The sequence below is a fragment of the Corvus moneduloides genome, chromosome 2 (assembly GCF_009650955.1).
Source record: "Corvus moneduloides isolate bCorMon1 chromosome 2, bCorMon1.pri, whole genome shotgun sequence".
NCBI lineage: Eukaryota > Metazoa > Chordata > Aves > Passeriformes > Corvidae > Corvus > Corvus moneduloides.
Window position 1 is genome coordinate 115,068,210 of NC_045477.1, and position 27,855 is coordinate 115,096,064.

At 41.3% G+C, this 27,855-nt stretch overlaps 1 protein-coding gene across 1 annotated transcript; it reads left to right on the forward strand.

Annotated features, from left to right (window-relative positions):
- The first annotated feature begins 5,763 nt into the window (after positions 1-5,763).
- LOC116440296 (cytochrome b-245 heavy chain) lies at positions 5,764-27,793 on the forward strand. The gene is made up of 13 exons (XM_032100907.1): positions 5,764-5,869; positions 8,098-8,193; positions 9,579-9,689; positions 13,506-13,590; positions 14,537-14,682; positions 15,431-15,621; positions 19,159-19,288; positions 20,205-20,297; positions 21,611-21,864; positions 22,168-22,330; positions 23,156-23,302; positions 24,488-24,612; positions 25,291-27,793. Exons 1-13 carry the CDS (start codon positions 5,825-5,827, stop codon positions 25,415-25,417), a joined length of 1,713 nt encoding a protein of 570 aa, XP_031956798.1. The 5' UTR covers positions 5,764-5,824; the 3' UTR covers positions 25,418-27,793.
- Positions 27,794-27,855: the final 62 nt, after the last annotated feature.

Genomic DNA, 27,855 nt, shown 5'->3' on the forward strand with positions numbered 1-27,855 from the left:
GTGAAGGTCATACTGATCTAGGACATAGCATCTTGTTAAAAAAAATCATTATCTATCTTTGTTGTTTGACTACTTTAATAGCAGCAGTCTTAATTATATGTATATGTCTTTTTATATATGTAATACATATAATATAGAAATATGTAATTATATGTATATTTTACGTACTATATGTATTGTAGTACACACATTAGTGCTGATTCTGCATCTAAGCACAGACAGGCAACTTCCATGCTAATGGTCAGAACAGAAATGTTACCACTGTCATGTGCAGTTTGCTTACACAATTCCATTATGCATGGGAAGAAAGAAAAACAATGGACCATGTAATATATCAGATAGTTTTTTAAACAACATGGTAGCTGGATGGTTCCTGCTTTGGTCTTGTTTTCTTCATCAGCTGACAAGATGTGATATGCTGAAAAAATCTGCCCTTTACAGAAAGATAAAGGATTATAGGTTGAAGAAACCTGGGACGCTGCACGTCCTAAGCCTTGTTCATGGTGATTTGGCTGTGTGGATCAGAAATGAACCAAGATTCCTCAGATTCGAAAGAAAGGGAAAGGAGAAACTTTGCAGGGAAGACAGGTTATCAGGTGGGAGCAGGCAAGGAATGTAATAAGTGAAAAATTACTTCTGCCTTGCCATGAAATACAGGCCTCAGTGAGGATGCTGGTGTTGTGCCATGAGGATTGATGGTAAGGCAAATTCAGGGAAGGCTGCAGAATGCTGTAGCATTAACTCATCAGACAACTCAAATGTCAGTGAGAGATTGGCACAAAATGCAGTGGAAACCCCCAAGGACACCAAGCAGGAATCTATTAGCCATCAACTATCAATCACTTGCCCTACAGTGTCCTTTAGCAGTCAAGGGCTTATGTGTTTAAGCTGCTATCTTAATAATCTACACATCACTGCTCTTTCCAGGGCACAACAGCAAGTGAGCAGTTGTCTCTTCAAGCAAGAAAAGAAAAAAAAATCACTAGGGAAAGGGAAGTTTTACTAGTGGGAGGTCTAAAATTAACAACAAACTGTTTATGGTCTTAAATGTATCACTCATTCAAAAAAAATTCTAGTATAATAGAAAACTAAATGCAATTTTAGCATGTGTAGGAGTGTATTTGTATGGGAGAAAAATACTGACAAAGGATTGGAGCATGATTTGGCAGACAGTCCCTGCCAGGTAGCAAAAGTCTCAGGGAGATGGCATTGTGTCCCTTAATGCAAGTGTCATATGTCACTGTAATTAGCAGTCAACAGCTCTGATTTTGATCAAGGTGGACACAGCTCCTTGAGCTTTGGTAGAAAGCTACGTGAGAGAAGGATCTCTAAATCCAGCTGAGAAAGAAATTAGGTATCTCCAGCTATTGTTGCTCCCATGAAAACCTGAGCAGTGAAAATAGCAGAATATGATTAAACCATCAAAACTTAAACTAAGAAGTCATAAATACAAGAAAGCAAATGAATAAATAATATTGTGGGAAACTGTAGTCCCTAATCTAACCCACTCATTGAAATTTTGTTTTTCAAAGTGATTTCTCTGGAAGTGCTAAAAATGGGTGACAGGAGGGAGGGGGGTTTTGTGTATGAATAAACTGCTGTAAACTGTCTTGCAATAGGAAGATTCAATAACTACTAATCCAGTGGTAATTTAACTTGGAAGAAATTCATCTCAGTTCAAAGCTCAAGTTATATGACACTTGTGTCTTCACTAAGTTTCCCAAAGAGATGGATGGTTGCTTCCAAACTTCTCTTGAGTGTAAATTAAGCCAGATAGCACTCTGTGAGATATTCTCAGGCAAGTGTCCAAGTTATCAGGGAAAATCCAGAAGTAAAAAAGCGTTATCAAGACAGATGAGTTAATGGAAACATATAAATCCAGTGATTGTGTGGCTGGAGCTGTGTAATTCTATAATAAGAGGCAGTTTAGATGTGATTTAGCAGCATATAGGCTTCATGCTAAATCTTGGCACAGGGATGAACCCTCTTTTAGTACTCTAGCTGAAGGATAATTTTAAAGCAAAAGCTTCTTCCTTGGTGCCATAAGTTATTGTATCATGTTGTCTTGCTTAGACGTATCCATTAAACATGACGTCATTCCTCAGTGTTTTCTCTAATATATTACTGAAGATGAACATAAAACCAGGGCTGAGGACTGTGTCTGTCAGGTGTCTGGTTGTGGACAGTTATCTAACTGAGCAGGGTCACCCCACACCTCCACACTGAGGACTGGGAGAGAGAAAAATCAACAAAAAAGGTATCACAGCACTCCTTTGTATTTTACAGGACAAACTGCAGCATTGTAGACCTGTAATGTTACCCTGTGTTGCAGGGTTTGGGCACTGGGGTGTTCACACGTGGGGGCTGTTCCTGGGTGTGAAGGGGGACGCTGGAATACTTCTATAGATGTGTAGTTATACTGATACCACGATCATGAGCTACCACAGCACAGCTCTAGCAGGCTGGAGGCACCTCCTTTATTTCTGGTTGTGGAAGTGGGGATGCAAACGTGTGTCAGGAGTAATGCAGCTTCAGCAGATCCTATTTGGAAGAATGGAAATGGGCTAATGATCTCTGGAGGTCCTTTCCCAGACTGTGATCGTGAGCTGCTAATTAGAAATGGGATTAGACAGCCCAGCGCTGAAAGAGAGAGGGAAAAGCAGGAAAATGGTTTTGAACAGGCGTGCAACAGGAAAGGAGACAGGAGGGCAGGGGCAGACGGAGGGAAGGCCCGGGCCGGACTGAGCGGGGCTCCAGCTCCGTCCCCCTGAGCGGTGCGGGGCCGGCGCTGCCGGCGGGTGGCACCGCGGGGCTGCCGAGCCGGGCGAGCCGGGCACAGGAGAGACTGCCCTCTCTCCTCTCCCACCTTCCGAGGTGCTTGGAAATCGCCGGTGGAGTCCTTCTCTCCTGGCAGAGAAGAGTTACCCTGGCTGTCACCAGCACGTGTAAATGAAGTGGGTCTGCAGCCCTGGGAAGAGAAGCCTCGCAAACAGATGATAGCTGCGTTCCAGAGCCGCATTAGCACACCATAAAGCTGGTAGCCTGCCCATGGGCTGCCATCTGGGCTCCCTGTCCGTCAGTCCCATGCAAAGCCCGGTTATTTTTACTTCTGCCTTTATGCATGGGAGGTTATGCTGTCCCAGCTTTACTCCAGCTCTTCCTGGAAACTGTTGCCTGCTTAATGAAATGAAATTTCTGTCTGTACTTAGGGCACGTTGCTGGTGGTGGCTCTTCCTTCCACTAACTCAGCAGTGTGCAGCCGTTCTAGCCTGTTTTGTGGTGGTGCTGCTTGACTTCAAGCCAAGACTGGTGCAGCAAACAGCGTCTGGATCAGACACGGATTTTTTTTAATACAGCGTGTGGGTCTCTCATGATCATTGCAAAAGAGTGAGGAAGTACTGGAGCAGGGAACTGCATTGAGAGTTGCATGTACAGCAAAGACCTAGAAGCAGCTGCCAGTCCTTATTGGAGTCTCACTGATATGTTTTCCCCTGGCTCATATCCATCCCCTTTTTTTCCCTTATCTCAGCATGGAATCATTTATTTTGTAAACAAAACAGAAAGGGCAGAAGTTTCACACTATGTCATTCCGTGGAGTGAAGGCAAGTGCACCCAGGGACAGACTCAGGCTGCTTGTGAAGAGTCCTTTCAGGGAAGACAGATTGACAAGTCCCTTGTTTCCTTCTTCCTCTTTGGTGTAGAATGAAGGGAAGGTTGGTAAACAGTGATTGCACAGCATTCAAAATAAAGACTTCAGGCTACAAAATAAAAAGAAGTTAATCAAGGTCTCTACTTGGTTTTCCTCCTGCTAATGGGAAGGAGGAGCTGGATCTCTCTCTCTGTTCTTCACATCACTCTCTTTTTTGGGGTTTTTACTTGCAGAATTTTTCATTGTCCCTTTTAGGGACATGTGTGAAACCCCTTGGCCTATTGCAAGCACCTGGCATTAAATTGTGCAGCAATACACAGGCCATTATTGCACAGAGAAGGACAGGAACTAAATTAATTCCTATGCAATGGGGCAAAATTACTGCGAGGAAAGGAAGAACCCTGAGACATGAATACTTTTGGAATACTGTCATGCTGCAGAAGGATCAGTGTTCCTGAACTTTTCAGCACAAAGAAGGATGAAAAATGCTGTATGTAATCAACTAGCTTGAAATAAATTTTATAAACAGAGTGAGATAGCATTTAAGTTTTTGCATACTTCAGTTTTACACTCCTACATAATTAACACACAGCTGCCAACATTGTTTTTTCTTGTACAGGATGCATTTTCCAAATTAGTACAAAGTATAGAATATTCGGGTTTTTGTAACAGCAAAGATGTTTCATTCATTTAGAAGGTGGAACCACCAGAATTAAATCAGGGGTGATGCATGGATGGTTTTGGTACAATTTCTACTCAAATTTGTCACTTGCAGCAACAGGCAAAATTTCCTGTGCTTGTCACGTCACTTTCGGAGTTAACAGAAAACTCACAAGCATCAGGGAGCACCAGAATTCAACAGCTGTGGAAGGGCCCAGCACCTCTGCCCTTTCTTTTCAGTTCAGGCAGGGAGATCAGCTACTGCATTTGGTAATTGCTAGGCTGAGGGCAGCTGAAATATACTCTGTTTCATGGTCTGTGTTCAGGCTCTTAAAAGGACATCAGACTTTGCAATTGTTGATCCAAGATCAGCCCCTGCTGGATTTGTGGTCTGCCAGAAACCTCCTGATCCAAAAAATTCATGTTTCAGGGGCTATGGTGCCTGAGGAGCTTCCAGGCAAGGCAGAGCTGCACTGGCTCACCCCAGGGAAGGCACAAGTTGCTTGTCCTGAGCTAGGGAGAAGAAAAAGGCAGTGAGAACACTGCCAGTCCTCAGCAGGGAGAGTGGGATGGTCTTCACTGCAAGAATGGACATCCACGAATCAGAACTGCCCCCCTCCTTTCCTTCCCCAGCCATTCCAACTATTTAACTTCCAGAGGCTACCTCCACAAACAAAAATATGGGGGCCAGACCCTCTGGTGATATCCAGCATCCCTGGAAATGTTACCCCATCCCTGAAAGCATCCAAGGTCAGGTTGGATGGGGCCCTGAGCAACCTGAGCTAGCGGGTGGCCTTCCTGCCCATGGCAGGGGGTTGGAAGTAGATGATTTTTAAAGTCCTTTCCAACCCAAAACATTCTATCATTCTATAATTCTGTGATCTGTTTGGGATGGAAACCAAAGGGGATTCTGCAAGAGTCAAAACCATGAAAAAATAGGTTATCCAGTGACACGTTCTCAGTTTTGGCCAGAGCAGAAAGGAATTAGCAAGGTTTGAATGTACCAGACAAAGAGGAATGTTAGATTTCTCTTTGAAGTTTCCATGGACATTGTTGATAAATAATCACTAGTATTATTTCTCTTCCAGTAATTCAAAAATCAGCATGAACTGCATCTCAGTCCTGAGATGATTAAAAAAAAGACAGGTCTGGGCAGAGGTAACTCTTCTGTGCTTTCTACATTACACTTCAGCATTAAAAGTTATATAAAGTGGCAATACATTTTTTAGCAGAAAACCTGACTGGTTGTACAATTTTTTCTATCCTTTGTACCACAAAGAAAAAATCTATTTCAACAATTTATATGTATTTGAGTTATGAAATGTTATATGTAAAGATGGTAGAAACATATTTGAAACAGAATGGGGGTCATGATTAAATGGTTAACTTATTTCCTAAACGAATGAGAAAGGAAACAGGGTGCTGCAACTTTTTGCTCTCACTTCCTCATGAGAGAAGACGTAGAGGCTGTCCCAGAGAGAGTGGGGCTGTTGTGCACACACATCTCAGGCAGCCATGGGGAACTGGGTGGAGAATGAAGGACTGTCCATCTTTGTCATTGTAAGTACAATTTTTATTGTGATTTGTGTATAGTAAAAAGTTCTGCAGAAAGCTGTGCTAAGCAGTTCTCACTGTGCCACTGAGAGATGCACCTGATTACGCTGAAACTGGGGCAGCAAGTGCAGGGAAATGCTTCAAGGGAATAATTTTTAAGGAGTTCTCTGGTATTTCAGTTGCTGTAGGCTTCATTGTTAACTGAGAAATGATCATGTATTAACTTTGATTGGTTAGAAATATTTTAGTTAAACGAAACAAATAACTTTAAAACTCACTTAACTATATGCACTTCAAGAGAGAAAGCAGTTAAAACCCCTTCTTGCACTTTTATGAACAAAAGTGTGTGTAACTGAAAGCAAAGTGTCTTGACGGTATAAAATATTTATTAATGTCAGATTCAAGAATTTAGAGCAGAGATTCATGAATCCTTCATTAAGACAACTAGTATTTGAATGGAATTTGTTTACAGCTTTCATAGAGGGGCTGTGAAAGTAGGTTAGATTAACTCTGAGCAAGATTTAAAAGTGTGGAAAATCCCAGGTGCATTTACAAGTGCTACGGAGTAAGCAGGGCAGTCCTCCTTGGAGAAAACTGAGTTTATGTTCTAGTGTTTTCTTTTTATCACTTCACAGTGTGATACAAGGGCTATAGGTATACCTATATACATATATGCATATATATATATGTATTGAAAACATAACACCAAAATGTAAGAGCAGTTCATGTATCGTGGCTGCGTGTTGTTAGTAGATGTAAATATTGAGAGGAAGAAAAAGAAGGCATAGAATTTGCATGCTTGTGGTGACTGAAATGTGAGCATCTTTAGTCCAATAACTATTTCTGCTGCTGTGTACTTGTGTATTAACTCGTAATTTAGGAACATAACCCCATAGCTGTGGCACTTCAGTGCTTTGAAAGGGAGTGACAGTGTTTGCTGTCACCTTCAGTGACTTGAGGAAGTTGAAACTACCAAGAGGTGAATTCTGGCTTTTTCTTTTTTTTTTTTCCCCCCCACCAGAACTGAAATATTAAAATAATTAAGTAAGAGGCCTTTATTTTGTTCAAATAAGGAATTTGGTTTTTGAACCTCAAAGCTGTAACAAGGTCAGGGAATAGGGAAGGAAACTAACTGAGATACCGGTAAAGAAACCAGATAAAAGGAGAGATCACTGGAAACCTTACCCAAGGGTTCTGCTTTGGCCTCTACATCTTTACTGCACATGAGCAGGCACAGAGCTGTCCAGTGCTTGGCAGAAACAGGAAGACACCATTTCTACTGATGTACCTCAAGCACTTAATCCTGAGATGAGCTTGGTGTTTTAATGAGGACTGGGGGATTTCCTGAATACTGCCTTACCCTGATGGAAATCCCTTCATTTCCCAGTATTTAGTTACATTTTAAAGTTCTGAAATAATCCCAAGTTTTTTTTCCGATGTCATTTGTGCTAAAGAACTAGCAAAATGTATGGGTTAGGAGGGGCAAGGGACTGTAATGTCACATTTCCTGGGGTATCTCCCTGTTCTCAGACTTTATCTCTGTTTTCATGCACCACTTAGTATACTTAGACTGAGTGTGCAATGACACAGAGTTGTTTCAAAATGGGATGTGAAATCAGCCAACCAGCTCCAGGAGGGCAAATATCCAGATTCGCTATGATCTTTTTGGCCAGATGGACTTGTAGCTGCCTAAGAGTTAATAAACTCTTTCCCTAAAAAAACCTGCACCACAGGATGTGTTAAATGTGAGAAAATTATCTTCTTGAATTCAGCCTTATGTGTAATTTAGCCCATCTAAATTTAGATCTCAAGCTTCTTTGTCACAGCTTCCAGGTCCTCCTCTCACATAGGTTAATGTGCCTGTGGAGCTGCCATTTGGAAGAGTCCCTAACCTTCAGTGGTATTTGGAGGTTTAATTGGACTCACAGAATTAAACACTTGTAATATGACAGTCCTGACACCACCATGTCTAAACTCCTTGACCTATGAAAATATTTCAGCTGCACATTGCTGTATTTTGCTCTATTGCCACTCCTGTACCCTGTGTTCACATATCAGAGCCCATTTACGCCCGAAAGATTTCTATCACCCCTGCTGAAAACTTTATATCCTGCAGTACAGCTCTCTATGCAAACAGCAGCACAGGGAACTACTGACTCTTACCTGAACTGTGTAAATTCAGATGGATTATTCCTAAGAACAAACTGTAAGCTTCCTGTTCAATTCTCTTTCAGCTTGTGTGGCTGGGCTTGAATGTCTTCCTCTTTTGGTGGTACTATCTTGTGTATGATGTCCCACCAAAATTCTTCTACACCAGAGTGCTCCTTGGCGTAAGTACATTATTATTTTGTCATAGACAGGACACACAGCAGTTTTGAATAGTTTTAGTTGATCAAAACTAGATCTAGTGGCTGGAGCAGCAGGCTCATGTAGGAGTTAGAAGCCACATGCAAACTGAATGCAGACAGATGTCCAGTGTTTCTGAACATAAAGCTGGTGCACAAAATAGAGAGATCTCATTCTAAAGATGTTTTCACTTAACTATTATGCTCCTGATAATTAAAGTAAGCATTAATTGTGGCTGCTTTATTAAGCAAAATATGAATAAAATATTGCCATTGAACTGTTGTGCAATCATTTTCCCTTACAATTATTTTTCAGAGCATGAATAATTTATAAAGATATTGGCTCTGAAAAGCAATCATCATTCATATATTCATCAAGCATGTGAGTGGTAGTCAAGTAGTGAAGTGATCCTGGATCCTGGGCTACTCCATATAGTCCAACTGGTTAATGCAGCATTATGTGTCCTACTACAAACTTACTTCCAAAGCTACCACGGGTCATGACCAAATGACAGGGAAAATTAACTTGTTCACATATTTTAAAATCCTGATCACAGACATAAAAATCAGCCTAAGCTTCAGATTACAGAGCGCAGCATTTTGCCAAAGATTTGCAAAGCCGTGGTTTAATCCTACAAAGCATGAAATCCCATTCTACATATGGCTTCTGGTCTGTGGATCAAATCCTGTCCTTTGCAATCATGGTGCAGTTGCCTTTCAAGTCACAGAGACTTGTGCTTGGATAAGTAGACCCCAAACAGCTGTGGTCTAAAACCTAAAAGGGTCTCCATGCAAGGAGAGCAAACATTATTTTTCCTTCTCTTCATTGCTTTCGGATTAATATGGTCATTATTCCTTCATTTCAAACAGTTCAAAAATCTTAAATAATTCAGGGTGTAAAGACCAATATCAAGGAAACAGATTCCTGAAAGCTGAAGCAATGAATTTTTGTAGACTCCTTTACCGACAGAGAACTTAACCCACTTCCCTTATAAGCTGTCCATCTACCATAACCCCACCAAACTGAAACCACAGACTTTCTTTACAGCCTTGGGACACAAAACCCTACTAATGGCTTAGATTTGCACCTGTGTTTGACTGTTGATTGCCAGAGCTTTTTATACAACCATATTACTTCAAAACCGAAAACAGAAGGTGTCTGTCTGTCTGCAGGAGTGTGTTCTGCCTGCACGTGTGTTTCTGACTTGATCAGAGCATTGTTCCATTGAACACTCACGGTGTTAATGTGAACTCTAGATCTCACACTCTTTACAAGTTGCAATATAATACATAAATGAAGTCTGTGCCCATCCACGCCCTGAATAATGTCTTAGGTGATGCATTTAGTAACAGCATCTCTCTAATTACAGCGTGCTCTGGCTCTTGCAAGGGCCCCTGCAGCCTGCCTGAATTTCAATTGCATGCTGATTCTGCTGCCAGTATGTCGAAACCTGCTCTCCTTCCTCAGAGGATCAAGTGCGGTAAGATGAAGAAAGAATTTCAAAATTTAGAAAGATAATAACCTAAACAGCCTTGCAAATATACCGAGAAACTTTGTCCAACTTCCCCAAATATACCATATTTTGAGGATGTCCTCTTAGAAGGAGCAGATAAGCCTGGAGCTGTGAGCGAGATGGAGGTCTAATGCCCATGGGGTATCTAGAGCTCTTTTGAGTGTTCAGCTTTGAATTAGTCTCCTTTGAGTCCTCCCTTTTTTGCTGCCTCCTGGGCATGGTCCTGCCCTGGATGCAAAGTCTGTCTTTTGGCTGGCAGCAGCTGTTGGTGCTCACCCACATCCACCCTGTTTGTCACTGATGCTACACCAACTTAGGGAAATATTAGCCCCTGTCTAATACTGTCCAGGCCCAGCTCCGTGGGATTCCGCGTGCTCCCACAGATGCACAGGTGGGTTCAGTGCTGCAGTCGGCAGCAAAGAGTCCAGAAGGGCATTTGGGTGCGTTCTGCCAGGAGCATTTATTGCTGCTACATTGTCAAAGGCTGCGGAGGCAAACACCAACATGATCCCAAAACTCACAGTTTTATCTGGGGGCGAGGAAAAGGCCGGACTAGGGAACAGGGTCCAATGGGGAACTCTGGGGGAATGACGAGGGGGGTAGAGGCTGACAGGCAACAGGGGAATTCAAACTGGGATAGATTAATGTAACAGATCAATGCATCCTGGGAGAAGCCATTTTGGTCACCCTAACATGAAGTGGTTCTTGTGGTACTGGGGACTTGTCTTACTGAGAACTCTCTGTCCCTTGTAATGTATGTTCACTGGACACCACACCTGTCTGCTGTCTTTGCATGCTCAGGTTTTAAGGTAAATGTAGCCTTTTATAGACTTTCAAAATGGGACATTTTTTCAGTTGGCTCATAAATTACATTCTTTCTTGTCTGAATTGCATTTCTATCTAGGATGAAATAGTTCACAGGCCTTTTGACTTTTTCTAGCTCCCAAATGCGGATGGGTATACACAGCACTGAGGAACTGACATTAAGAAAAGGACAACTGAATCTAAGTGACAGCTGGAGAGGCTTCCTATGATAGTACTGATTGTATCACACTGCCAAAATCTAAATTTCTGGCTATTACAGCAGAAATAATGCAGACAATGCAGGCCATGGTCCAGTGAAAAAGCAATATTCTCCTCAAGTTCATGAATTGCCTTTCCAAATGTATAATGATTCCTCCTTTCTTTTGGGACGCTTTAACATAAACACGATCAACAAAACCAGTTCCCAGAAGTTGCTTTTCATCTCTAAACCCAGTATAAACTCTTTAATGCAAATGAGACAGCCTGTGGGGGCTGAAAAAGCAGACCAGAAGAGGAAGTGATAAAATAGATGCAGTGTTTCAAGTGTCCTTCATAAGGGAAGAAAGTGGGATATGAAGCAATAAGAAAATAACCAGAGACAAAAGAGGCTGCACTTCCATCTAGTACATACATCCTCACAATGAGTGTGGCTGAATAAATGAGATGTGCCTGCCACATTAAACTCTTAAATTACATTTAGGAGCAAGGCCAGTGCTCTAGGCTTTCTAAGGAATAACACTTAGAAATATAAAGTTGGAACTACATGTCAGGCTTTCAGTCTTTTCCTATACTCCTTCAGATCCTGGGATGCTACAAAAGCAGACAACCAAACCCTCCATGTATGTAAAAGGAAAAAGGATAGTAAATAAAGCTGTAGGGTTAAAGTTGTTATTCCCCTGCCCTAAGGAATACTGCAGCTAGTATCAGCCAAAATTCAGAGCTGACTCCTCTGGCTGCAGAAGTCAATAATGAACATAAATTTAGAAAGAATTAATGTTGCTATGGATGAATGCAACTGGAAAATAATTATGAGTTCTTGATCATACAAGGCATTTTTGAGATTTCGCAGGGTCTTCTGAAGTCAAAGTGGTGAAAGAGCTCAAGATACATGTGGAGACATTACTGGAAGGCTAAAAACCTGGTTTTGAGGTGTTGAGAATTGTACTCCAGCTGGGACTTTATGCTACTTGTAGATTGCTTCTCTCCTAATATCTGTAGTTTAACTTTTCTAACCCAGACCTTGGGGAAGCTGTCCCTCTTGGTATTCAAGCTACAGAGTCAGTCCTTCTGCCTTGGGCACAGTGGTAGAGTCACTCAGGCTACACCCAGCATCAAAGTGAGTCCCAGACAGGGAGACACAGTTCCACTCCTGCTGCCTGCTGGCAGCACACTCTCCTGCTGACAGCTGGGAGTGAGGAAGCAAAGGGCTCTGAGGGTGAGCAAGGAGGGCAGGGAGTGGCATAAAACAGGACTCTGGTGTTTGTTTAGCTTCAGTTGCTTTTCTGCAGTAAAGCTACACCTCAGGAAGGATGTAATTTTAGGTCTTAAGCAAAACACACACAGTCCAGTGAGCCACTGGCAGCCGTAGCACGGTGGTGGCCTTAGCACAGGGGCACAGGTGCTTGTGCTTGTTGTGCTGTTGTCTCTAATTAGCTGTGTTCTGAAGGTAACAGCTGTGAGGGTCTATAAGAAAGATCATTTAAATGTCAAATAACTTATTGGAAGAGTGGTGACCTTCCCAACATTGTCATTGGGGTCAAGAAGAGGAAAGAAGTGTTCAAACACTGTTCAACAGGAATGTACTGAAAAATCTTGCGCTCTCCATCCTGCCACCCAGAAATCATATGTTACAAAGTTATTTGGTTTTAATTGAAAGAATAGCTACGCTGTCTTTGTGTGCCCATCACTGCTGTATTTATCACTGTTGTTAATGAGCCTCACGACTGAAGGCAGCAGGAGCCCTCTGCCATTGCTTGGCCTCCGCTTCTTACACAGATCAAAGTGGCTTTTGCCAGGGAGTCAAGCACTGCCTCACTGTGCTACATTTTATTCTACAATCTTTTTTACTGTCTCTCAATAGATGTGATACAAAAAGGCCCAATTTCTCCTGGTTGTTGTTGTGGTCTGAAGTCATTGTGGCAGCCCCAGAGTGTTTGCCTCTTCTGAGGAAATATTTGTGGTAGTTTGCACAGTGTTTTCTTCCCTTATCCACTCAGGAAACGCAATGCAAACATACAACACATGACAGTCATGCCTTCTACTGTGTGGAGACAGCAAACAGCAGCTTTACAGGAACTTAAAGTCCTAGGAAAACTCCCAGTGATGGCAGCACAATTCAGATGGGGCCTGTTAGGAACTTCTCATCACTAGTAATGAAAATATCATTCTGTTTTTCTTGAGAACCAATTTCTTTGGTTTGTATCTGCAGAGATTTTTGCTGTTTCTTTTTGGGTAACACCAAAACCAAGTTGTAAGTGAATGCCTGGGAAATATACCCTGTATTTTGGGGAAGGTATGCCTTCATATCACCGCCATAGGTGACTAACACATTTGGGGTGGGAGCTCCCTGAGACAGTTACACCCAAACTTTGCAGCCTGTTTCTAGATTGTGAACCACAATAGGAGCCTGATGCTACCAAAGCAGTCACTCTGACATGTCAGACTGTGATCCCTCCTTCTGTATGTAATGCGCAATTTAAAACAGATAAAATGCATTCCTTTGTCCTACTGGATGTTAAATTTTTTCTCATTATCAAATATTTTGTTTCAGTGGGACACATTAAAACATCATATGTAATTCCTGTTTTCTGAAAGACAGGAGACAGCCATACCTATATGTCTATATTTAGGAATTCTAGATCTTTCCTAGCAATGCCAGCAATTGTTGTGCTCAGTGCCTTTGTTTTTGTCCCTGCATTTAAAAAGTGTGCATAGACAACACAAATAGTCTTCAGATATCTTTTTTCTTCAAACCCAAAGTGCTGCTCCACCCGTATCAGACGACAGCTGGACAGAAACCTCACCTTTCACAAAATGGTGGCCTGGATGATCGCCCTTCACACTGGTTGGTACTCTAATGTTTCTTTGTTTATTGCTTTCTTTGGTATTTACATGGAATCCAGGTGGGATTCAAGTTATTAAGGACATGGGAAGAAGCCTGATTTCATTAAAGGAGTCAGCATGTGCCAAGGCTTAAATCAGCTTCCAAACATGTGCCAACTGGCAGAGAGCAAAAGATTAAACCAGAAAAAATACTTTTATTTTGAACCGTCAGTACCATTTATGACAGTTTAATAAAGGGTGTTTAGCAGTGCCCTGAGAACCAGATACCCTGGATTTAATTCTTGTTTAGACTTATTTCTTATCTGGCATGTCTGAAACAAATAATAGAAATTATTTTTAAAAAGGGATATAAAAAACTTGGACCTGTTTTGAAGGTAAGTATCTGCTTATAGAAGGTGGTTCAAATTTTGAAAAGCACTGTACAGCTTTACCCTGCAAAAACTTGTAGTGGAATTAGTGTGAACCCCTCAGATGGTTTAGATTTTTGGATGCATTCAGCTCAGCAAGAATATTACAAATGATTGTTAGCAAAACTGCGAAACAAAGCAGCACGAACAAATGTGACCCCAAAGAAATCCAGATTCACTTCTCAGCTCTTCTACAGCAGTCCTGGATGAGAATGATCATGACAAGTAATTTAAGCCATTCCATGCTTCAGTTTCCCATTTGTTAGGGTACTACTGCTGGAATTGTTGAAAGCCTTTGTTGAACAAAAATATGCTGGAAATTTCCCTTTACTTCTTTCCCTCCACCATCCAAAAACTGTAAAAGTCAGGTGTCAAAACTTTAATAGTAAAACACATCAGTGATTTGAAATTGTGATGAAGAGGGCAAGAGCAGCAAAGCTCTTAAGCTGCAGTTGACAAATGTGACAAAGTTTCAAATGTTACCCAAAACCACCAAGTACTTGTGGTCAGTGCTGATTATTCCTTTCCTGTCACTCCTAGCAATTCACACCATTGCACACTTATTCAACGTCGAGTGGAGTGTGCAAGCTCGTGTGGAAGAGAAAGGCACTCTGGCAGCTGTGCTTTCTGGCCTTGGAGACAAACCAAATGAAAGCTATGTCAACTTTTTTAGACAAACTATTGGGGTAAGTGACATCAGACTCTGAAGAGTCATATTAGACCATTTGAGCAGAGTGCCTCTGGGTTTGGGTTTGGGGCATCTTGCAGAAAAACCTTGTAGAATCCATTCTTCTATATTTGCCAGTCACATAGTTGCTGAACTTTGGTAGTACTTTAAACTTTTTCACCTGAGGATTGCAAAGTAGTTTTAAAACATTATATAAAAACATACCTTGTAAAACAGTGTTCTGACTTAGACAGACATGGCACTCAGAAAGGTGCACAGAAATCAAGACTAAAGTTTTGAAGCTGGACAGCTTAAGCTCTGGTCAGTGGGGAAAAAGAAAAGAAGGGACTTCCTTACTCCTCAGAAGAGCACTGAGCATCCAAACTCTGCATGAGTTATGAATCCCACTGCTGTGCAACACCAGAGAAAATGGAGAGTTTTCATTTAGCTCCCAAAATATGAATGTAGGACTCCAGTTCTTAACACCAGAGCTGTGCAAATGTATTCATCTTCCCCAAATGTGTCCTGCTGAGCCATGGCAGAGTAAGAAACCATGTTTGGTGTGTTAATTCATGAAAAGCCCTTTCTCTCTACTTCCAATTACCTTAGTAAAGGTAAATCTGCAGTGCAACAAAAATGAAGTGGGATTTTGGCATCAGATGACTTAAAGATTTATAACAAGGTAAAGGATTTGGTGAGTGGTGGTTCAACTGGCTCTGCTTTGGTGCAACCGCTTCCTTAGACCAACGTGTGCAATTATTTCACAGAACCCCATTGGGGGCCTATATGTGGCTTTCACGTACTTGGCTGGCATCACTGGGGTTGTCATCACACTGGCTCTCATCCTCATCATCACCTCATCCACCAAAACTATCCGGAGGTCATATTTTGAAGTCTTTTGGTACACCCACCATCTCTTTGTCATCTTCTTTATTGGCCTCGTCATCCACGGTGCTGGGTAAGTATTTGCATGTATCACTAAATATCTGATAACTACTGAATCTTTATTTAAAGCCCCCTGCACACGAGTGTAGGGACTTCTGTCACTGAGCAGTGATTGTTTTTGCTGGGAGTGATGGGCCAATACAGGCTCTGAGAGTCAAGAGGCTTTCACTGATATGTGCAACAAGATGTCCACATGCAGGAGGTTTTATGTGACTCTGACACACCTAAGTTCTCTGGCACTCAACTTCTTCTGATATCTTAATTGTAAAGCTCTTTTCCAAGGTTTCTCTTTCTATTTGTTTCTTTACCTTTCTCTCCTAAAAGGAATTGCATCACACACATATGTGTAAGAGGATCTCAGTATAAAAACTACATGGAGTCTAGAAAACTATAGTAATATAGATTTATGTTTCAGGTTTGGATGAAATTCTAATATCAGCAGCACTTAAGAATAGATTTTTAGCTGTTTCCACTTAGATATAGGCATTTGTAAGGTTTTCTAACTTTCAAATGCCAAACAAATTTTTCTGCTGTTGCCTCATTCCATATCTTCTTCTGAAAGAGCTGAAAAGGCTAATGAAACAGTTTTAGCTCTACAAACACTTAGAAAAGTGAACTTTAGATCCACTTCATAAAACCGAAGACCAGATGAATAAAGGAAAAAGACTCAAGTATCCAAGCTACATTGCAATAGTTCATAATTACACTACATTGTCCATTTTAAAGGAAATTTTTCATGCAATAGAAAGTGTGCTTTAAAAATGCCCAGCAAAAATGGCTATTCAAAACCACTTCCTTTCAGTCCATTAGTGCCATAAGAAAGACAGAAATGAGAATAAAACAGGAAGAACAAAAATAGAAGGCAGATCGGAATCACCCCCATCATATTTGTCCATTCCAATTTTCATAACAAGGAGAGGGTTTGAGCAAAACCTGTGGAAGGAAAAGAACAAGAGGTTCATGTTTTCTGAAGCAAATATTGTATAGTTACTGACACAATATCCAAACTTGCCAGTAGTTACTGCACAATGCTATCAGAAAGCAAGTATTGCTCTTCCTAGAGGTCAGTGAAGGGCATGTATTTCATAAAAGTTGACTTCATTTACTTTGATGTTCACTGTACTCCCACCATTTTAATTGTACTGGAATGAAAAGGCAAGAGTTTGAGCAGCAGTGGTTGTCAGCGAAGTTCAGCTATCCTTTGGAAGCAGATAAACATAGGAATATTCTCATCTGTAGAGGGAAGGATGCTTTCTGGCTGTGAACTCAGTGATCTCACTTATTTGGCCTTAAAGGCAATAATGACATTTTGAGTTCAGAGAAAATACACTGAGAAATATAAGATGAACTTGTTACACTCATGGAAGGCATCTCAGGTGTGCAAAGATGGGTATCATGGAATGAGTATGACCTGACAATCTCAAAGTAACATGTTAGGAAGAGGCATAAATGCAGGTTTGTCTCAGGGGAGAGAAGGCTCTCACACATCTGTATCTATACAAACACACATCTGTGTATACACAGAAAGCTGAGCCAAAGGTTATTGATAGCATCAAAGGGGCAGATTCAAGAAAGATAGAGAGGGACTATCTACAAGGGAACAGGGGGGAATGGCTTCAAACTAAGAGTAGGTTTAGATCAGATATTAGGAAGAAATTCTTTACTGTGAGGGTGATGAGGCACTGGAACAGGTTGCCCAGTGAAGTTGTGGATGCTCCATCCCTGGTAGTGTTCAAGGCCAGTTTCATGGGGCTCTGAGCATCCCGGTCTAGTGGAAGATGTACCTGCCCATGGCAGGGGGGCTGGAACCGGATGATCTTTAAGGTCCCTTCCAACCAAAGTCAATCTTTGATTTGATTTGATTTTTTGCCTGTACAATAATTCTTGTCTGTTATAAGCTGTTACAGCACTTTCGTAACACTGATGGTTTTTGTGCATGAGCTGTGTCGCAGACAAATGTACCAAATTTCCAATCATAGTAAATGTAAAGAGAGAGTACAGAGGTGCAGTTCACTCTGTTTTTAAGTTAAAGAAAAACTTTCAGCCAAAGAAGAAGTAATCATAATGTTATACTGCTGGGAGCTTAATTACAGTACTAGAAAGAGCATCTACACTGACTAATAAGGGGAAATAAGCTTTTCTTTTCTCTGGTACAGGGTACTGACATTGTCAAACGTTGAACAGACCATAGGGCAAGGCAAAAAAACCCCCAGGGCCTCTTTCCCTTAAGCAATGGGGTGGGCAGTGGAGGAAATGGACTCCTCCTGTTCCCATAACTCATCCCAGAGGCGGCTCAGCTGAGCCCCTTGTCATTAGTGGGGAAGTGAACTGTAACTGCTGACATTCCTGCAAATTGCAACTCGTGATGCCCCGGGACAGTCTCACTGCTTCCCTTTATTTTTCAGACAGGATATTAATCAAACATTTAATGAAGAAGAGGTTCATTAGTAATATTTATGAGCAATATGTTATCTCTCAACACTATGCAGAGGTTTTCTAATAGTCATCTGAAAAATCTGTCGCATGGAGCTAGGTATGCATATGGCTTAGATACCATGGGGGGTTTTTTGAAATATCAGAAATGTAGTCTAGTCCACAGAAACTGAGCTAGAAAAGCAGAAAGAGAAGTCGTGGGGAGAAGATATCACAGAACCATATTGGCATGAAACTGAACAGCCTGATCAGAAGCAGACTGTTTCTAGGGAAAATTCAGCAGATCGTAACCTGAATTCTTCTACTAAGATCCTGAGGTTGACAGAACTCCAGAGAGAGGCAGGAAATAGTGAACAAGACCCTTGAAACTGAAACTACCTCTCGGCACCAGGTCTGCCACTGGAAATAAATCTGTATTGGATCAGTCAGGATTCTTTATAAGAAAACAAACAACAACAACCAAAAAAAAAAACCCAACCAAAAAACCCCAACCAAGTAAGAATTTAGAGGCCAGGTAATCAGCTGATGCAAGCTGGTATAGCTGCAATAGCTGCTTTGTGTCAAAAGCATCTGTGTTCATTCATACCACCTGAAAAGATGCTCCACAGCATTAGAGGAAGGGCCAAAGGAAGAATGTATGTTGGAAAGGGATTTCCAAATTTCTGAAATAAACAGCAGAAAAAATCTTTTCAGTGGTCAATAGGAAATTGATTACTTGTCCATTCCAGGTTTTGGTTTTTGGTGGTTTTGTTTGGTGTTTGTTTGGTTTTTTTTTTTGGTCGAGGTTTTTTTTTAATTGAAGAAAAAGGCAGGATAACTCAGAAAAGATTGAAGCTTTCTAATTGTGACCACATCCTGAAAGTGGTAATGGATGTAACTCTCAGTTCCTCGCCTAATCTTGAAATGAGGATTTTATCCCACAAACTTCCCTCCCCATTTTTATTTCTTTCATGGTAACTTTGTGGGTGGATTAAAGCGGTAAAGCTGCATGAAAGCTGTAGCACTGCAGAAGCTGACAACTCCATATAAGCAGAGTAGTACATAAATAGAATAACAATAAGGAACAGATACTTTCATTTTAATTTCATTGCCTTAATGATCTTTACTTTTTTTCCAGTCGTATTGTACGGGGACAGACAGCTGAAAGTCTGGCTGAACATAACCCAGAGATTTGCTACAAGAACTTCAGTCACTGGGGGAAGAATGGGGCTTGCCCAATCCCCCAGTTTTCAGGGAATCCTCCTATGGTAAGAAAACAGCTGTCTTGAGTGTAAATCCAATTGAAAATGTTTACAGTTTGCTCTTCTTTTTCTTAAATAATACATGCAATTGCAGAGAAAAACAGCCATGTAACCCTCAGCACTCTTCAGTGGCAGCTTTCTTTACATGTAGCAATAGATTTTGACACAATGGATTATAACCAGAAATGGACTCCAGACGGACAGCACACTTTCAGCGTGCTGTAAAATAAACACAATTAACAGATAAAGCAAAAGAGCAATTGGTATCTGAGAAATGCTTATCCAAAAAGTAAACTGCTTCTGGGGATATCTAAAAGTTCTATAATTCTCATAATAAGTAGTTTAACATTATTAATGGACTGATGATCATTAACAGAAAATAACACCCTGGAAATGTGAAATTGAAGCTTCAGTTTTTATTGACTAACTAGGTTGGTTTTTCTTTCACATTTCAGACTGATCTGTTAACAAAACCCACATCTTTTACTGCAGTAATACAGACCTGAGTCAATAATAAATTAAGAATTTTACTCCACATTTCACTTATTTACATTCACTTTTAGATAGAGACAAAATTGTTTACAGGAAAATACCTTGCTGTAACTCTAGTAGAAACTTAAAAGTCCAGCTGCAACTCTCAATGGAGAAAGAAATTCCCTCTCTGACCAGAATTTTGACGGTGTCATGTATCTTAAGGATTCCCTCATCTGATTAATAAAGAACATGGATTACTTGAGCTTCGCCTCTGCTTATAGATTTTCCAGGATTTGATTTGATCTAAGTTGCCATGTCGTCTAGCAGAAGATGTCCCTGTCCACAGCAGGGGGGGTTGGAACTAGATGATCTTTGAGATACCTTCCAGCCCAAACCTTTCCCTGATTCTATGATCTTCATCACCTGACTTATTCTCTTCTGCCTACAGACGTGGAAGTGGGTGGTAGGTCCCATGTTTCTGTACCTGTGTGAGCGGCTGGTGCGGTTTTGGAGGTCACAGCAGAAGGTTGTTATCACAAAGGTAAGTGCTGATGCTACACTTAACACCAAGAAAAGCATCACCTTCTTTCCCAAAGGGTGCAGCAAAGCCAGAGGTTCCTACACAACAAAGTTATCAGTGAAAGGAATGTTCTGACATCTGAAAGTAGCCTCTAAAAATGAGCAAGAGGAGGAAGTTAGCTAAGGCACAGGACTGAATCTTAGGAAAGAAATGAATTTTCTTTGTATTGGGTGAAAAATTCCACAATGCAGAAATTTCACAGACCTGAGACTAATTTAAGGCCCAGAACCAATGACCCCTGAAAATGAGTTAGAGGATGTTTATTTTACTCATCCAAATCTAACGTGGAGCTTCCATTCTCCATGGTGTGTTCTGAAATTCTGACAGCCAAATTAGCACAGCACTAACTTCAGACATATGAAAACTATCCTGGCCTTTCCCAGTGTAATTTCCTCACATGGCACTGTGCTCCATCCTAGGACACACCCTGTTCAAATCATGGCAGTGTTGGGAGGATGATATCAGATGTCTCTACCACACTCTGTAATGGTGCTGACACATTGGAAGGCTCCTAAATATTAGTGTGCTTTTGGTAATTTTACCAAAAATATTCTACACTATATTTCTGTGGTGTCTATTTAGTGCCCTGTTGGCAGAAAATTTCCTTCACAATCCTACACACCACTATTAATACCTAAATTATCAGACAGAGAGACTTGATTCTCCCTCTTGCAAATCTCTTTTGAAAAATGAAAATAATTTTGGCATAAAACTTTAGGATTAAAAATTACAGTGACAGAATTACTGGTCTTGCTTCTATAATATTGTTTCTATTTATTCTTGGCTAAAGAATAGCCAAGGTCCCACCCAACTATAACCAGAAAACATCTATTTTCAGTGGTACTACCTTTCTGTGTGCCTATCTGTGGGATAGCCCTATGTTTTTGCCCCTATGTTTACAGTCAGGTCCATTAACACTGTGCTCTGTGCCATGTGTAAGGTCCAGCTGGAATTAACAGTGTGCACACATGGATCTGGTGATGTGTTACAAGATGTGCCAGCCTGGCCTGTTCCCTTTGGAGTGACTGAAGTGTGGTGTGAAAAAATACTTCAGCCAAAACATCAGCATTCTCTTCAGGCTTTCATCTGCCTGTCAGGTGCTGTTCCTCCCTCTCAGTTCTGCTAGGAAGAAAATTTTACCAGCTTTCCTTGCTCTCATAGCAGAGGATGATGTTAGTGATGGTGGATATAGATACATCAGTGAGATACACCAGTGATTAGTGAAAACAGACGTTTTCTTTTCCCTTTTTTCCCCCTTGCCTTTCTCACTGTAGGTGGTCATTCATCCCTTCAAAACAATTGAGCTCCAGATGATGAAAAAGGGCTTCAAGATGGAGGTTGGACAATACATTTTTGTCAAATGTCCAGCAGTGTCTAAACTGGAATGGCATCCATTTACATTGACTTCTGCTCCAGAAGAGGATTACTTCAGCATTCATGTCCGTATCGTAGGAGACTGGACAGAGGGCTTGTTCAATGCCTGTGGGTGTGATAAACAAGAATTCCAGGAGGCATGGAAGTTACCCAAGTAGGTACAAAGAGTCTCCATGGTAAAATCAACAAACACCTATGACAGTTTAAATTTTGCTCAACCAATTTGATAGCACCAGTGATACAAACCTTAAATGGTGACACAGATTTGGGTCTTTACAGCTCTTTCTATCAACTCTTTGCCTCTTTACAGCTTTTTCTATCAACTCCACCTCTCCTTTTGCTGACTAGTATTCAGGCCAAATATGCATTGCAGCAGACAAATCCCTTTTTTACTGGTATTTTACATGGTGTTAATAAATATTCACTATTGATTTAATAAGCATACTTTCAATTCCAGGATAGCTGTGGATGGCCCCTTTGGAACAGCAAGTGAGGACGTGTTCAGTTATGAAACTGTGATGCTGGTTGGAGCTGGAATAGGAGTCACCCCCTTTGCATCTGTTCTCAAGTCTGTCTGGTACAAATACTGCCATGATGCCACCAATCTAAAGCTCAAGAAGGTATTGTGTCCTCTTTCCCAGAACCCCTGCAGCTGTTCAAGGTCCAAGGGCCTAAATCAAAGCAGGCACTGCAAAGGTGATCTGGCTCCAGGCATGCATGAGTCCTAAAAGAAAGAAGAGTCCATTTGCCTCTCAAGGTTAGCAGGAGGAAAGCAGGAGGATCTAAAGCAAAAACATAACGAAAGGAGAAATAGCCTACAAGCCAAATTACACATGCTAATCCTGACTGTGGCCCTGGGGATTTCCAGTTGCAGTGGAAATAGTGTTCATCTACTTGAGAAACACAAAGTTCAAGGCGCTAATACAGCCTGGGCAAATATTGCATTCCTTCTGCCAGCACAGAGAGAAAGGCTTCTCATCAGTGGAAGAGCAATGGAAGCATCCTCCTCTCCCCTCCTGCCCCTGGAAACTCCCTGTGCAGAGATGTGGGGTCACACTTTGCAGTTATGGTCAAATTCAGGGAACAGAACTGGTTTTGTTACCTACTTTATCTTGCCTGCCAGCAGACAGAAAGCGAGTTCACTTCTAGATCATTTATTTATGTCCTAACAAACCGTTTTACAAGGAGGTAAGTGGGGAAATGTTGCAAACTAAAAATATGAAGATAAATAGAAAGATATTTCCTTGTTCTTGCAGTCAGTCATTCAGCTTTATAACCCTCCCAGCATCAAAATTCCTGCGTAGCTTCAATACCATCCTATCCATCTACTGAAGTGTTCAGAACATTTTCTACAAGAACTCTATAATCCTCATTCTGTCAGCATACATAAACCCGGGAAACATAAGTGCCTGTGTCCCCTGACAGTTTATTCTTGTCTCTTCCAGATTTATTTTTACTGGCTTTGCAGGGACACTCATGCCTTTGAATGGTTTGCTGATCTCTTGCAATCTCTGGAGGCTCAAATGCAGGAGAGGAATAACGCAGACTTTCTGAGCTATAACATCTACCTTACAGGCTGGGATGAAACTCAGGTAACCACACGGTGCAGGATATCACTGCCATAAAACTGGAGTTAATGCTAGCAAATCTGTTTTCATAACTATTCAAATGATATTTTATCCTGGGCATCCATCTGGCTCTCAGAGTTTTGAATGCAGACAGGTGTTATCCATCAGAAGTTACGTGGGATCCGCTGTTCATTTGCACTGACTTCCTTTCTGCTTTACTCTGGCTGTGCTCTGTGGGAGGCAGGCTTTGTTCACAGGAGCAACCTCAGCTGCCCATGCACATGTCTCTAAAACAGTTGGTGCTGCCTAAAGCATGTAATTAAGAGCTTTAGGGAGCAGGGAAGCCAATGCACAAAGTTTGAGCAATAGCAGCATATTTGTTTCAGGACTCATGAGTTCTCTGTCTGGTTCTGTGCTGGCCAGTTGCTGTGGGCGCGCAGAGGAGCAGACACTTGAGAATGTGTGATTGAGTCAGGAAAGGCTCTCACTCTGTTACTTTTAGTGATGTTTTATACCACTTTTCTCTCACCATTGCAAAATTCACCATGTGCCCAAAGTGCTGTAGCTCAGCTAGGGACAGGGAGGGGGAGCAGCAAGGAAGCTATCACATATGCAATATCAAAAAAGCAGAAAGCAAAGAAGAAAAGTCCCACAATTTTTCCTTAGGGATAAAGTTACCTGTAACTTTTTTTGTCTCATACAAAAGGGCTGCAGAACTCTGCAAGGCCTGAATTTATGCCTTTAACCACATCTTCTCTTTCTGGCTTTACTTGACTTAGCTGGTCTACCTGGAAGTTACACAGGCAAGACCTGCTGATATGGATCAAACCTCCCAGAGAACAAACTGGCAGGACTTAATTATGGTCAAGGAAGTAGTGTTATTGTATCTGAAAGGAAAGGGTTTTTTTCAATTTGCAGCCCTATTTTGGAGTTCTTAGACTAAACCAGTTCATTGCAAAAAACTCCCACAATTAATTGCTGGGTTCAATGTTTCGTAGCTTTAACTCTTGAGGTCACCCAGTGTGGAGAGAAGGAAGGGGTAGACACTGATGGTCAGGATTTTATCAATCTTAGCTTTCCTTGCAAAACACCGTAAATTCCACAATCTCATCAGGGAAACAATTCAATGAGTATTGACCTCATTATTATTTTTTAACAAGAACACAATGCTGCTGTATTTAACTGTCCTTTGTGCTTCTTTTCCCACAGGCCACTCACTTCGTAGTGCATCATGAAGAAGAGAAGGATGTGATTACAGGACTGAAACAGAAAACCTTGTATGGAAGACCTAACTGGGAAAACGAGTTCAAAACGATTGCGGGGAAGCATCCTGGGTAAACCTGTGCAAATTTATAGTGTCTGTGGACTTCCTGTATTTAATGGTTGTACAGCACAATCTTGTTCCTTTAGCTGATAAAATTTGAGGAGATTTTTTTTTTCTACCTACCTCCAGGTGTCTTCTATTCTTTTTTTGGCCATGGACATGATCTATGATCTTGACCAAATTTTTTTGACCTACAATTTTTTAAAAAATCGTTTCTTTTTCACAAGATACTTCTTGGAGTGTCTAATTACTAGCAGAATATTTAGAAAAAACTAACCCTAACCTTCCAGCTGAAGTAGATAGGAATACCCAAAACCACTTTTTACCTCTAAAAACCAAATCTGAATATGGATGACCTTTAGCTAACCACCCAAAATTTGTAGGAAAAACCAGAACAGCTCCTCTCAAGAATTTGTGCCATAAGCTGTTTGAAGCTCTATTTCTTTGATTCAGTGGGGTCAATAAACTTTTCTTCACTGACTTAGGCTGAGGTTTAGCCCAGCATTTATTTTAGAAGCAGCAATAAGTTTTAAGGGATTATAAGGTTTAAGGGGTAGACATCCAGTTCTACTTCAGTTCCTGTAATTGTGAAAAAAACTTTCATCTATAGAACATAAAAATTATTTATATGGAGAATATCCAGCTGCTCCGTGCCTAGTTTCTGACCCTATTTTCATTTTCTTAACAGCTCCAGAATAGGTGTTTTTCTCTGTGGCCCTGAGGGCCTGGCTGACACACTCAACAAGCAGAGCATCAGCAACTCAGAAGCTGACCCACGAGGAGTACACTTCATTTTTAACAAAGAAAATTTCTAGCTCCCAAGCACGTGGGAGTCGTTAAATGCAAGGCCTAAAGACTGACTCTGTCTGTTTGGAGTCTGGGAAGGACAGCCCAGCTCGTAAATTTCAGCTACACTTAACGCAAGTCCCTTTGCTTCTTGGGAATTATTTTGGCTCTGTGGTAGAGTAAAAGAGTCAAGTTTTACCTTAGGGAAGTTTTCACTGCCCTTTGTGTGCTGGCTATTTAGTAGAAATCTGTTTTCTTTGTCTGTGTGAGGGGATTTACCCTCAATTAACTGCCTTTATCCTCCTATTATTCACCATGACTGCTAAGAGTGGAGGCTGCCGTGTGCTTTGGGGACCCAATTCACACTCATAAAGCTTAGTGCTATTAAACAATAAAGCATTCTAGCATAAAGCTTGCTATTAGGAGACAGCTTATCCTGGCTGCAGGCAGCCCCTGGAACAAGGGAAGTTGGAAAAGGGTGACAGCGAAAGTCAGTTCCATACAAGAGGAAAACTCCTTTGCGCACCAGCACCTTCCAGGCTTCCAACATAAGCCTCAAACTTCCTCTGCAAGAGAGAACTGCAACATGCAGCTGAGAAGAAGTTGCTTCTCCTCGGGAAAGTGGAGAACTGAAAAGGAACCCCCTGGGCTTCCGAGAGCCACCCCAGCTGCAGAGGGAGGGCAAGGACGGATTCAATCCAAGTCCCGCACCTGGCGTGTGAGTCATTGCTCGGCTGCTTTGAACACCCTCGGTTTCACATCTTCAGGCACACGGTGGAGCGGGGATCCATACAAGAAGAGGTTTTGTGTTTTCAAGATTGCCATTTCTTACTTTCAAGGCTGAAACAAACTGTTGCTGAATGATTTAACGGGTATTTTCTGAAGCACTTGTAAATGCAAGCAGTGCCTTTGGCCCTATTGCTCAGCTGCTCCTCTTTGATGCTGAAACAGGCTCTGAGAAAGCAATGGTCAATTTATTCACAGTTATGAAACAGCTGTGAGTAAAGTTTCTCATGTGCACAAGACTCCCATACACAGCACAGGGCTTCCGTGTGTACACTACAGGTAGCAGGTTCTCAAAAACAAACAGAAAAAGGGAACAAAAACTTTTAATACTGGCAAGAGGGAGTAAAAAAGTATTAAAAGCAGCAGCATAGGAAAAAAAATTGAAAATGCAAGTGCAAAAAGCCTTGAAAAAGACACAGTTTAGTATACCATGTCTCCTGTTTGTCCCAGCTGCCTGCTTAGTGACTTTTAAACTCCACAACCAAGCCCTGCATTAGCTCCTGCACAGCACAAGACATTCTTGGCAGGTTTTTGCAGCCACAGAAGAAAGGCTGATTCTCCTTCTGCAATTTCAGGCAAGCTTGTGCAGCCATCTGTTTGCATGCAGCATATTTTACACCTCAGCTTGCCAGACAGGATGTGTTCTCCCTTTAGAGCATTTTAAAATGTTATCCAGGCTCTGAATGCTACTTCAGAAAGCCTACCAGTTCCTATTTATTAATATCAGTTATCGACGAATGTTGGCAAAGATCAACTCTTGGTGGGAATTTTACAGTTCTTTCCCTCAGAATGGCCATATTCAAATCCAAGTAATTCTGTCTGAAACACACCTATTAAGTCAGAATGGAACATATGTATAGTCAAAAAAACTTCTGTGGAGTGAAAAATATCGCTACTGAAATATATTAAGGGTCTCATCCTGTGCAAAGAGCACTGAAATATCTGCCCTTGATTTTAATGGAATTGTGATCAGGCTTTTATAATCGTAGAAAGTGGGCAAAGAGGAATTGCAAGAGGTCACATGGAGACAGCATGTTTATCATAAGAGTGTTGGAGGAGTGTATTTTAATTCACCATTAATTTTCTAAATATTGCCATGTTTATTCTTAAAACAACAGGGATCTTACATTAGTCAGTTGCAGTGATGTTCTCTGACCAGCTGCAAACTTGTACCAGGGCTTGTCATCTTGAATTCAGAGAATGTAATTCTGTGTTTATTAATAAATCATTGTCTTCCTAAAACATATGAAAGAATAAGTGAGAGTCTTTCAGTTTCTTTCAAAAGTTTGTTATATTAAATCCTGCTAAAATAGCAAGCCATGCATAATCAGTCATGATCTGAACATGAATATTTTCTTAAATCTAGGGTGAAAGAGCACAACAGACAGCACTGAAATACAAATATAAGAAACAAACTAGTTTGAGTCCTAAGGGTAGTGGGCTACAGGTGAGCTGCAAGGAGAGTCCTTTTTTGTGGCCAAATGCCACTGCTTGCAATCTGACCATTGCTATCAGCTTGGCTTTTGGCTGAAAAATTCCTGCTTCTGTGTATTTGGGGGTTTTCTCTCAGAGATGGGGAAAGGGTCACTTTCACAATAAACTGGTACTTTTGCTGTCAAGTTGCTGATTCCAAAGGGCTGCCCTGGAAAGAAGGAGTGGCCTCTCACCTTTGTTTGAGGCA